This window comes from Osmerus mordax, chromosome 2 (genome assembly GCF_038355195.1).
Source record: "Osmerus mordax isolate fOsmMor3 chromosome 2, fOsmMor3.pri, whole genome shotgun sequence".
Lineage (NCBI taxonomy): Eukaryota > Metazoa > Chordata > Actinopteri > Osmeriformes > Osmeridae > Osmerus > Osmerus mordax.
Window position 1 is genome coordinate 7,459,854 of NC_090051.1, and position 13,648 is coordinate 7,473,501.

The window sequence follows — 13,648 nt, forward strand, 5'->3', positions numbered from 1 at the left end:
AGCAGATGCGGAACCCCTGCAGCGTGAACGAGATGTGCGTCAACACGGAGGGGGCGTTCCAGTGGCACTTCACCCTGCTTGCCTCGGGGGAATGTCCCTGTACTTACTGTAAGTCGCTCTGGATAAGAGCGTCTGCTAAATGACTAAATGTAAATGTACTTGATAAAGATTAATTTATCTAACATAAACCGTAGTTAGTTGTTTGTGTAGTCTACACAGCAACAATTGTAGCCAATAACCTTCCAGCTATACTGAAAAAAAGTATCCACCTTAAAATGTGTCTTTTAGTTAGCTAATCAGCATTTCATCCATAAAGAAAACCCTGCTGTGAGATCAGTTGTTCAAGTGCTTAGTGGAGCTCAGCTAAATGTAGTGTAGCCTATAGCAAGGCCGTAGCCATGGAGTCAACATTTGGGGGGACGAATACTTTTTTTAAAAGATCATTTCGACAGCGTGCGTGGTTGCCTGTCGTAGCATAGCACATTTATATTTTTATATCAATATATTGGGGGGGACATTTTGTCCAGATTTGAATATTGGGGGGGATGTGTCCCCCCACGCACACAGATTCCTAGCATTATTAGACAGATGTGTGCTGGGTGTATTCATTTGTTATGAGGCGTGGTAGAACTCTAGTAATGTTACCCTGACATAAAGGCCTACATCAGACATAATGATGGTTCGTTATAAACCTTTGGGTCATGCGACCCAAAGGCAGCACAACGGTTAACACCTTCCTGGAGACATGCCATGTGCCAGCCTATCTCAAGTCCTCCACCATCATCCCTGTGCCCAAAAAGCCAAGGCCACCAGGACTCAATGACTACAGACCCGTCGCCCTGACCTCTGTGGTAATGAAGTCTTTTGAGCGCCTGGTGTTGGCACACCTCAAATCCATCACAGACCCTTTCCTGGACCGTATGCAGTTTGCCTACAGACCCAACAGGTCTGTGGATGACGCCGTTAACATGGCCTTCCACTTTACCTTACAGCACCTAGACTCCCCAGCATCCTACGCCAGGATCCTGTTTGTGGATTTCAGCTCTTCCTTCAACACCATCATCCCTGCCCTGCTTCAGGACAAGCTCTCCCAGCTGAACATGCCCGACTCCACCTGCAGGTGGATCACAGACTTCCTGTCTTACAGGAAGCAGTACGTTAAGCTGGGAACCCAAGTCTGACTCCCAGTCCATCAGCACCGGATCTCCCCAGGGCTGCGTCCTTTCCCCTCTGCTCTTCTCCCTGTACACCAACAGGTGCACCTTCAGTCACCTGTCTGTCAAACTTCTGAAGTTACTACCCTCATTGGGCTCATCTCTGACGGGGACGAGTCTGATTATAGGTGGGAAGCTGACAACCTGGTGACCTGGTGTAGCCAGAACAAATTAGAGCTCAATGCTCTTAAGACAGTGGAGTTGGTTGTGGACTTCAGGACTAATGGCAATTACACTATGCATAAGCCACCTTTATCTCAGTATCTGATTGCACTTTGTTGACCACTCATGCTGCTCATTCTTATTCTTATATATATTTTATATTTCAATTGTTTTATTCTTAGACTGTTAGTTCTTAGAAATAGTTAAACTTTTGTACTTTTACTTAATTTAATATCCGTATATGTTTATTGTTTGCACCTCACTGCCACAGTAAATTCTGTGTTTGTATAACATAGATGGCGAATAAACCCAATTCTGATTCTGAAATCTCAACTTTTAAGGTAGACTTTAAAACAGTAATTCTGATCAAATAAGTAGCCTACAGATCAATTTCATCAGTCTGTCATCATCATGTCTTCTTTGAATACATTTGAGTTGATGCTAAACTGGTGGGCAAGCATGTTATTTATTGTTATAAATTCAAACAACTTGTATTCCAAAAGTGCCATAGCAGGAATGATTTTTAACCATGGGTCTAGTGTTTAAACCATTCAGCATAGAGTAGCCAAACACATCTCACATGCACACAGTTGGTGGTTCATAGTGTATTGATAATGGCAGAGACCAGTTGCTATTCAAAATTACCTGTGTATAAATGCTAGCTAGCAACGAACAAGCGTCTATTATTTACTTCTCTGATACATATAAATATACCATCTGTCAAACCCAGGCCAGCGCCCCCCTGTTCCATTATCTAGGTCCCTTACTGCCACCGATCAATTGAAATGTAGGATGAATGTATATAATTAATTTGAAAAAGCATTTAATTGAATGCCAAATATCAGATTTTACTGGACATTTGGAATATCATTATCATCAGTTTCCCAAGCCATGTGAATATAATTTATATTAGTGTGCAATGCAATGATTTGAAATTTTACATTCAAACTTTGATTCTATCATGTTATTGAGCACAAACAGCAGCTAATCAGAAAGGGGTAATTTGGTGCCTGTGCCTAACAAAAAGCGTTCTTATTGTTGTTCCAACAGAAAACAAGAGCCTATGGAGGAAAAGGGCTGAGGTTACTGGGGTGGAGGGGAGATACAAGGATATGTAGGCTATAGGATACGTAGGAAGAGAGGAAGAAAAGGGTTGGTGAGATGACTAGGAGGAAAGCTGGGAGATGAAGGTCAAGGCTGGATTCAGGTCTTCCATCAGCTCCTCAGGTAGAGAGGACACAGTGGACGTTATTGTCTCCATTACCTCCAGTATCCTGTCAGGAAGTAAATGACAGACGGGGTCTGACATTACTCAGGCTGGGAACCACGATTGGTACAAACATTTCAAAACTGACTTCAATCAATAAACATTTTAAAAGTGAACAAAAATCTTTGTCTATGAAATCAATGATCTCACCAGCTGATATAGTGTGCAGACAGCTGGGGCTCTTGTCTTGAACCTTCCTCTGTCACCAATGACAACTTCAGCTGTTTGAAGTTCATCTCAATGTCTTTCTTAAGTACCCACAAGGGCTGGATGCCTTTGAAAGAACTAATGACCTGCTACAAAACAGAAACATATAGATGGCTAGGACACAGATTATATTACTATCAGAAAAGAGAGGATATGAGAAGAGAAGATATTTTAGGTACATAGATAACTGAAAGTTGGTGAGTGATGTATTTGTGGCTCCCTAGGTGTTTGATGTCCTCCTGCAGTTGCTGGCTAAGTACAAGGAGCTGGTTCAGCCTGGAGATGTGACAGTAGTACTCTGCAACACAAACACCATTTTAGTTCAAACCCCATCAAGCCAAAAGAACACTCACCAGGGTCAGGGTTTACGCCAGTAGTATATTTTACCTGCGATTACTCAATCTACAACTAGTTGGAACCTAACTGTCCCACATGCTCATTAATAGGGAGTCTCAGACTCGGAACAGCATGTCAGCCCTCCTGATATGTAGGGTTAGGATGGGTGGGGGTAGCTTGGGCCTCACCATCCATTAGGGGCTTCTCAAGCATGTCCACGGGGCTACCCTGGAGGAGGAACACTTCCACTCTTGGAAATATTGCAGACAGCCCTACTATGTCCAGGTAGTCCTGGAAAAAAATCCACATTCACCCAAATAATAATATATAAAATTCCTTATCAGCAGGCCCAAACATAATACGCAGATTTTTTTCACATTTTCTGCGGTTATTCAGACTGAAAATCTGCGGAAGTCCGCTAGCCTTCCTGTTCTTATGTCGGAGCGACCGAACATGTTTCACAACAGTTTGACGCCGAATATGGTCGATTGATGCTGACAGACTTTGCAAAAAAGTATTGATCCATCCTCATAAAGATCTCCTGAAAACTCCCTGGCCCTGTCTCTTGCTGTAATTTTGGTCGATAAGTGCTTCCTTTTCAATTTTTAGCATTTTTGGCTAACGTTTTAATAACAGAGACGTAATATGAGTTGAAAAATGTATTTACATTTTGCCTCAGACCAATGATTTCTACTTGAACATTTTCGTCGGAATTCTGCGCCCGCGTATTCCATTTGGGCCTGCTTATCAGTATGTCAACAAAGTAAATTGTATTCAAGGTAAAACAGATACCTCCAGCTGAGGTAGAGGCTTAGGCAGATGTTCAAGGAAATGGAGCATCTGGTCAATTATGTCACTTCCTGTGTGGTCAGAGCAAACAGCATCACACTGTCAGCTGGACAGGAAACATGACACTTCTGACAAGACATCCCCCAGCTGTCAGTTCCAGAAACATCACTGGAAGATTGAGGAAGACGAGTTGAGGAAAGAGAAGATGAACAAATGGTAAGAGGGATGAAGACACTCACCCTGAACCTGGAATGTTTCTGACTCCTCTGGGCTGCAGTCTTGCCTTAGCTGCTCCTGGAACTACAAAGAGAGTAAAACACGTTCCGACTGTGCAGGATACATGACGCAGCCAGGTGCGCAAAGCAAAGAGTTGTTACTTTAAGTCAGGGTTCTCCAATCCTGGTCCTCGAGGGATGCTGTCCTGCATGTTTTAGATGTTTCCCTGCTCCGGCACACCTGATTCAAATGAATGGTCCACATTGATAACAACCCATTCATTTGAAACAGGTGTGCCAGAGCAGGGAAACATCTAAAACATGCAGGACAGCGGCCCTCGAGGACCAAGATTGGAGAACCCTGCTGTAATGCTGGGTACACGCCACAAGATAATCGGGCTGATTTTGGGCCGATTTCCCCCTTCCAACAATGTCCCGACAAGCCTAGGTATTGTCCCGATTATCTACAGATTATTTGATCAGATTTTCCCTTGGTGTGTGGTGTGTTAAAGGTGACATGACATGAAAACTTCACTTTAGGAGGTTATTTTCGATCGGTGTAAACCAAGCCCTGGGTGTTCTTCTCCGCCTTTCAGAAAATGAAAGCTCAATTGCTCTGTTTGAAAATCTCCTCTTTGTGACGTAACAAAGAGTCGGAAGGTTACCTCACCTCTCTCTGCTTTGCCCGCCCAGAGAATCTGGCCCGCCCATAAGAAACTGAGCTACGACCGTGCAAGTGTTTTTATCCTCGAGAGACATGGCTCGCAAACGAACGAAGCATTACATTTGCTCAGTTTGGATGTACAAAGGAAAACAAAAATATTTTTACAGTTTCTTCATCCGAGCCTCTGAAGACCCAGTATCTTAATTGTATTTTCTCTGGAAATGCGCCTACACAACTTCTGTTGTAGGGTTACACTTCTTTGTTATTTGGATAACCGTTCTGCTGTTGGTGTTATGGCGCGCGCGATATCCGCCTTTCCCTTCATTGAAATGACTGAGTGTGTACCTCTGCAAACCAGGGTTATCAGATGAGAATGGGAAAATTCGAGGCATCTTACAGCAACGGGGCTACAGCCATTGCGATACATCCATTGTAAACATTAGCGCATGGTGCCGCCCCTCTGCTCCTCATTAGCATTTAAAGCTACAGACACCAAAACAGCACATTCTGAAGAAAGCTCCTTGTGGGACTGCTAGTAGTGGCTGTAATTCTGCACCAAGGCTGAATTTCGGGAAAGAGACTTCTGATACAGTATTAGGGGACCACTAAGGCCTATATAAAAGCATCCAAAAACAGCATGTCATGTCTCCTTTAAGAGTGACCGAACTTGCTCAGAAGAACGTCAGAGACGCCCCGATCGCGAATTGTAAATATTGAATATTTACGATCCGAAATCCTGATGTGTGGGGGGAACCCCGAGGACAAACACCACACACTATAGTAGCAAAACAGTCCAATCTAGGATTTTTTTGTCCTCATGTTTGTGGTCTCTCACATTTTAAAAATCTTAAATGATGTAAAAAATATTTTGTGTGTACCCAGCATAAGTCAACCTTACCTGGTGTACCTGTGCTCTGATGAGCAGGTCCAGCTGTCCACAGAGACACAACATCTCAAGACCCACCTGCTGCGGGCTGAGCTGGACCGGCACCAAAGGCCTCTTCACGTGCAGCTCAACTGACCAGAAAAACAGAACCACACCTCAAGCCACAGATAAAACATTCTTTCCCCGCCATCTCCCCTCCACAACAAATCCCATGGCATCCACCTTGACCTATTACTCTAATTCAGCCAGGTAATGAGGAAGGAAAAGATTGGGTTGTAATGAAACCGATGCACAAATGGACAATGTCAAAATGACATTGTGCATTTACAAAGTAACTTCAATACAGCCAACTGTCCATATTTAATTGTCATCGTTTGCATGACTGGAATATACGACCATCAAGTAAGGATGAGTTTACCTTTGAATTTCTCATCGTAAGCGCACGGATGACAGAGCGGCTTGCAGACGCTAACTGCTGCCATGTGTTACATTCCAGTTACCGATTTCCTTCACAAACCGAATACGATTATATGTTATATGCCAAAATATAAACTAACATATTTTTTTAACTAGTCAAATGAATCACACCCGCTTGGTGAACGAAAGGATTCTCTCACAACATCCAATTAAATATATTTTTGATCAACGCGTTCACGTTTGGGGTGCATTCAAGAAGTCCAAGAGGAAAATTATGCTTAAAGCATTACGCACAAAACTGGGATGGCAAAGAAAAACATAAATAATTTCAAATGGGGTGTAGATTAAAGAATGGCTTTCCTTTTCAATGTAGAGAAACGAGTCGCCCGCGACACGCCCATGGTGTTCCATTCTTGCGGTCCTTTTTTTCTTTTCTTTTTTCATTCTTGCGGTCCTGAACCTCCATCCGGCATTTGGTATGACGTCACTGTTTTATGGCAATCCGTTTTATCATTTAACCAATGAATTCTTGATATCAACAATTCGAATTTTTGATATCAACAATTCGAATTTTTGATATCAAGAATTGCATTTTGCATATCAAGAATTCAATTCTGGATATCAACAATGATCCGGACCAACAATGTATGCTAATGAGTCCGTGTACCTTGTGGCCAATGGTTTTTCTATTTTGCAACCCGTGTTGACAAAAGTAAAATAGGGCCGTAATATCGTTTTGTCATTTTAGTAACTCAAACACACATTTAAGTATTACGGCTTATTTTTGGTTGTTTCGTTTTTTGGTGAATAATGAAATAACCATATAACACAAATGGTAAAACGACCCATTAATCGTTGTTTTGATTATTCCATATCCTTTATGCTGATATCTGCAAAAGAAGAAAAATGGGCTCGTAATATCGATTTGTCCATTTTGGATGTCAGAACCAGATGATGGAGAAATGCGTGGTTTCCGTTGTTTTGTTTCATTTTGGAATTACGGAATAACCATATAACACAAACGGTATAACGAGCCATTTAGCCTACTCATTTGTTTGATCGGCCGTATTATGCATACTGGCACAAGTGAAAAAGAGAGAGAGGGGGAGAGATGTGTAATGATTGGGGATGTTATTACTTTCCGAACACCAGAGGGCAGCAACGACTAGCTTTTGTTTAAAATTCTTCATGTGATCTGTAGGCCTACAATCTTGACGACATAGCAGCAGGTTCTTTAGTAGAAGACACACACCAAACTGGAGGCACATGTTGACCGAGTTTGCTAGTTAAATACATCTTTGATGGACCCAAGTTTCTTTAATATATATTAGAAACATTACAAGACGGGGCTCCAGCAGTGGCGGTTCTACATTGAAATCAAAAAGGCTGTTGTGGTCTGTTCTATACAGCTAAAACAGCCTGGGGTCAAATTGACAAACATAATAGGAGGGTTACATAAACATGCCCTTACACGCTAAATGTCTGTTATTACATGCTATATTAATATAACTTTTAGGGAGGAACACTTTTAGTTATGACGTTAAACTATACTTTGTCACGAAATATAGTTGTAGCAAGTAGCAAATATTCGTCTTTGAAACTACCTACAGATTTGAAAATTCCGTTGGCTAATTACAGGGCCTAACCTAAATAATGAAAATAAATAACTGAACTTGTAACAGTTTTGTTGCAAAGCACACTATTATGGTGAAATGTTATCTCGTGTTTGTTGAGTTAAAACCGAAATATTGTTGTTGCATAGCAAGTATCATAGCAAAAAGGCTAACAAACGTAAGAATTAGCTTATACCCATTTTTTTTAATTCGCCATTTCACACAATTAAAAAAAACTAAAATGTGCAGGAACTTTAGGCCTATATTTATAATATTATGAATTGTCCGTTTCATTTGGGAGACCCAGTCAGATGAGCTGTCTGTCCCTCTCCCCTTTTTTCACACAGCTTCTGTCCACGGCACCATCTCAGCAAGCAGGGGTGCCTGCAGCTGCCTGAAGGGGGCGCCAATTTGCCAATTCCCCACACAGTGAAATGATAGAAAAGAGAAAACCGCTTCGTGGCGCAGAGATTTTATTTATTTATTTTATGCTCGTGCGCCCCCCACGTGACATGTGGGGGGCGTGAAAAAGTGAAAAAATGCCGCCCCGGGCGGCTGCCCGGTCCGCCCGTGCCTAAAACGGCCCCTGGGCTCCAGTGTGTGTTCAGCCCAAAAGTGCCAGACGGTATCAGTTGAAAAAGACAATCACACCCGTGAAAGAAACCCTCCCCAACCCTCCCCCCCCCCACCTAAATTACCGCTTTTAGCTCTGTTGTATGTTTTAATGAAATGCATTGAGGCAATCATAGTAAGAAAGTTGAGGTCATGTGGGCTACCTTTGCAGTTTACATAGACACACAACTGACAGAGACTGTTGTGGATACTAAGTTCTGATCATATTCTATGTCCAAATTCAACTTCTTCAAAGTACAAAAACAGCACGGAGCAGCAACGAGAGGGTTCCCAGGAAAATCTGATTTCTTTTGTCTGTTCTACACCTTTCATATCCAACAAATTACACCCCTGAACTTTTAAAACAGATCTGTCCGTCATCACATGGGACGTATTTAAGTACACACAGAGAACAGGCTGACGGTCTGGACGTTCCTGAATGTAGCATGGTCAGCCAGGATCCTAGTTTGTATTTGTCGGAGTGTAATAGCGTTGTTCTCACAAACCATATTTACAATTTCAGTCTCCTGTTCGGCTGTGAAAGCATGTGTTCTTCCTCCACGGTGTGGTTCTCTTTCAGTCCTACAAAATACAAATACTGTGAGCACACTGTATTCTATTGATATGCAGTATTACAGTACACAAGAAAAATAGATTTTGTATCTGTTCTCCATCCTGAAGGTTCTAATGATGGCAGCAACTGTGAAGTGGCTGAGATTTGGTTGGACCCTCTGGCCAGCCTCCCTCATTCTCAAACCATGGTTGAGCACATGGTCTACCACAGTGGCCCAAATCCCATTAGAGATGACCGTTCTCCTTCTTTCTCCTCCTCCTCCTTCTTCTTCTCCTTGTCCTTATACTGCTCTTCCTCCTCCTTGTCCTCCTCCTCATCCTCCTCTTCATCTATGTCCTCCTCCTCCTACTGTTCCTCCTCCTCTTCCTTCTCTCAGTGCTCCTACTCCTCTACCCTCTCCCTTGTCCCCCTCCTTCTTGTCCTCCTCTTCCTCCTCTCACTCTTACTTACTCCTTCTCTGGTTGTCAATATGTTCTAAGTTCTCCATTGTTCACCAAAAAAAACAGCATGTTTGGTGCAGTCTTAATTGCAAATTGCTCACCAGACCTGAGTGTTTAGAGATTTGAATAGTTGTGTGTTGTAGGTTGATGCTTTGAGATTTTACTTGAGAAGTGTGTGCAACAACTGAACATTGTGTGTAGTGTTTTGACAACAAGGTGATGTGTAATTGACATCAGTGTGTAAACAAGGAAAGTCAGAGTCTAATGCAGATAAGGGAGTGTGAAGTAGTGCCAAATTGGGACGAGCAATTGGTACATGAAGTGAAGGTTGTGAAAATTGTTATTTTAGCTTTTTGTGTGTTAACAATTGTGAAAAACTGTAACATCCAGTTTTACTTCTGTATTTACAATTGGAAAAACGTGTGAAAGTAGACGGACAACAGCAGGCACGCTCCGCCTTATAGAAAATCCTCCGTTGCTATGAGGAATTCCCCACAATAATATGAAATAATATGTTGTAAAGGTGTTGTACAGCTAATTCTAGTGTCTGGAATAATATGTTGTAACGGTATTGTACAGCTGATTTCTAGTGTCTGGAATAATATGTTGTAAAGGTATTGTACAGCTGATTTCTAGTGTCTGGGATAATATGTTGTAAAGGTGTTGTACAGTTGATTTTAGTGTCTGAGATAATATGTTGTAAAGGTGTTGTACATCTGATTCTAGTGTCTGGAATAATATGTTGTAAAGGTGTTGTACAACTGATTCTAGTGTCTGGAATAATATGTTGTAAAGGTGTTGTACAGCTGATTTTAGTGTCTGAAATAATATGTTGTAAAGGTGTTGTACAGCTGATTCTAGTGTCTGGAATAATATGTTGTAAAGGTGTTGTACAGCTGAGTCGGCGGGGGCGGCGAAAACCCTAGGTCCCGCACCCAAGGGGGCCCCGATCTATGTTTTTTTTTTTCATAATTTCTCTTTGGCAACAAAACGTTGATTGTATCCATGGTACACACTTTTACAAAATATATATAGGCCTACATTTTCCGAAACATTTTTGTCACCCCGATGCTGCTCGGAAAGTTAGAGCGCTTGCGGAATTCTATTCGGAGGATCTGTCTAAGGCCGATGATTATGGAGGACCAAACCTGCCATATTTACAAATGAATGAATGAATAAATGTCCACATCCATGCATTTACACAGAAATAAATGAATATATGTATTAATTAATGCACAATTGTCAATCAATAGTTACATATATTTTACATTTATGTATGTATTTATTTATTGATTTATTTATTGATTTATTTATTGATTGATTTATTTATTGATTTATTTATTCATTCATTTATTCATTTATTTATTCATTCATTGTTCCCAATATGATAATGAGAGGAGGCCAGTAGGCGTGGAAACTGACGTTCAGACATTGCAATCAATCCAGAGCCATAGATTCAATCTACCTAACGCCTGGGACACACTGGCTGTGAAGCGCCCTGAAGCGCCACAATCTGCTACGAATGACGCAATGCTGTTCACACTAGACGCGCATTTCTCCACGCCGGTCACCAAGCCTTTCACCTTCTCTGAGCTTTCCTTTTATGCATGTAAAGCTGACATGGTACATAAACATGGCATAGGCTACAGGCTAATTAGGCAACTTGTTGATCCAACAACCGTTGCAACAGCATCCCATTCCCAACATAACGTGGCAATGTTTGGCTTTTGTTGCCGTAGTCTTTGTAAAATACGTGCTGTGGGGCATACAACTCCATGTAGGACTAAGCTACATTTCATCTTCGATGATTAACTTTGTGTCGTCAATCTTCACAAATTTCTCTTCTGCTTGATTGGGGGCTATGACAGATCGTCTATCTCGCTCTTGCACACAGGACAAAAATGTTGGTTTGACAATCAACAATCAGGATTTAGTATTTTTAAATGTTTACATTTTGAGAATTGATCGGATATCGTTTTTATCGGGGTAAACACATGGTTGGCCGGTCAGCGTAGTGAAGTTGGGTGTTAAGTGATACCCCACAACTAACGTAGTCAATTCTTTATAACATGTTTGTTTATCCAAATATCATATGGTGAATTAAATCTTTGTTTTCAACGAGGTCGGCCAGCCTGGCCATGTAGGCTATGTTGTCCATAAAAACGATATCCGCTTCGCAGCCAGTGTGTCACGGAGCGCACGGCGACGGTGCGCCGGTCTGCGTCACCGGAGTTCTAGTGCGCACCTGTTTTATGTTGGGACTAATTAGGACGGCTATATAAGCCGAGATGTTTTCCACTTCGTTGTGGAGTCTTATTCTTTCATGTTATGGCCGTGTGGCGTCTGACCTTTGTTTCCTGACCCTTGTTTTTGTTAAACCTTGTTTATTCCAAGTAAAGACGGAAGTGTGTCCCAGGCGTTAGCTAGATTGAATCTATGGCTCTGGATTGATTGCAATGTCTGAACGTCAGTTTCCACGCCTACTGGCCTCCTCTCATTATCATATTGGGAATAATGAATGAATAAATAAATGAATAAATGAATAAATCAATGAATATATCAATCAATCAATAAAAAATAAATAAAAAAAAAGAATAAATAAATGAATAAATAAATGAATACATACATAAATGTAAAATATATGTAACTATTGATTGACAATTGTGCATTAATTAATACATATATTCGTTTATTTCTGTCTAAATGCATGGATGTGGAAATGTATTTATTCATTCATTCATTTGTAAATATGGCAGGTTTGGTCCTCCATAGATGATGTGGTTGACGAATTTGTTACATTTCGTAGGCTACTATGTACCGTGAGCTGAGCATGGAAAAACATGAACTAAACACACACAGCATCCTACCGTTTCTCATTGACAATGACATGGACCGTGCTTTCCCCAACCTTTCCATTCTCTATCGCATTTACTTGACAATTCCGATAAGCAGTTCTATGGCAGAGAGGACGTTCAGCCGTCTGAAAATAGTTTCTTGCGATCAAGCATGGGAGAGGAACGGCTGTCCAACTTAGCACTGCTGTGCATCGAGAGGGACGTCGAGATTGACATTAACAAAGTAATCGCCAGATTTGCTAACGATAAGAACAGACAGATGATGATTTAAATAGGCAACAAGGGCATTTGTTGTGGCCTATGTTTCATGTCTGCATAGCCTATATTCTGCCTTTGTAAAATAAAGTTAAATAATGTGTTTGTGTTTTGACCTGTGTGTAGGCTATGAGTTTGCTGGTTTTGAATATCCCAATACATGTCAGTTCGGAAAAGAAAATGATTATAGTCTAATGGAATTTGAGTTCAATTGTAGCATGCTGGCTGTAGGTGGCCTACTGCAGTGTGCGTCACGCGTGTGTGTTTTCTTTTCATGGGAGCTTGGTTCGCGTGTGTAGCTCGACCCAAATTATTGCTGAAAGAATTGTTATATAGGCCTATGTTTGTTTTTTATAAGTTGTCACTGTTAGGATGACTATAGGCTACTGTCTTTAACTTCATTTTGGGGGGCTTATGACCTCTTCGTTAAATTTGAATATAATGTATTTGGTAAATGGACAGATCATTAAACCCATTTTATGCATGGATTTGTGTAGGCCTACAGTATACTGTGTGTGAGAGATTCTAATGAATGCTGAATGCGAGCCTACTGGCCTACATTTTGTTCGCACATTATGGGCTATGATGACTGAACACATTTATTATTGGCTAATATGTGCTGTTCACAATAGAGGTTGCTATTGGTTACTTTTTATTGTTATATTTTATTGCACTGCAAAATATTAATAACAGGGGGCCCCCCAATCAGTTTCCGCCCCCCCTGAGACACATCCCTTGCTCCGCCCCTGGCCTATTGTACTGAACGAGAGGCAGATTTGCGTACCCCTCCTGGACCTCGCGCCCCCACATAACCGTGGGAGACATGACCGGTAGAGACGGATGCAGTCGGCTTGTCGTTTGGAAAACAGGGGATGAAAAATAAATAAAAAAAGGGGGGGGGGGGGAGCCTGTATTTCTGTAGACTTCTGTGAGTCCGTAAGGCTTGACAGAGAAATGAACCACTGAGAACCTGAAAAAACAGGAAATAAAGTGGGGCTGTCAGGGAACGAAGCCTGGAAAAATCTGTAAAAAAGTCACGCCGTCCCCAGTCAACTCGTCTCATTGAAAGACTAAGAGCACTACTACATAACTACTACCACTACTAGTGCTGCTATTACTACTGCACCTGCTGCTACACCGTA

The 13,648-nt window shown here is 41.6% G+C and overlaps 1 protein-coding gene across 2 annotated transcripts; it reads right to left on the bottom strand.

Annotated features, from left to right (window-relative positions):
* Positions 1 to 1,833: 1,833 nt before the first annotated feature.
* si:ch211-218d20.15 (uncharacterized) lies at positions 1,834 to 6,396 on the bottom strand. Of its 2 annotated transcripts, none has more exons than XM_067261664.1 (8): positions 6,159 to 6,396; positions 5,762 to 5,871; positions 4,215 to 4,275; positions 3,979 to 4,046; positions 3,375 to 3,477; positions 3,030 to 3,148; positions 2,794 to 2,939; positions 1,834 to 2,650 (listed from the first exon to the last, which is right to left on the bottom strand). In XM_067261664.1, the coding sequence occupies exons 1-8, from the start codon at positions 6,220 to 6,222 to the stop codon at positions 2,542 to 2,544; spliced, it is 780 nt and encodes a 259-aa protein (XP_067117765.1). In that variant the 5' UTR covers positions 6,223 to 6,396; the 3' UTR covers positions 1,834 to 2,541. The 2 variants fall into 2 exon arrangements, with proteins under 2 accessions (XP_067117765.1, XP_067117757.1); XM_067261656.1 differs by having other exon boundaries at positions 5,753 to 5,871.
* Positions 6,397 to 13,648: the final 7,252 nt, after the last annotated feature.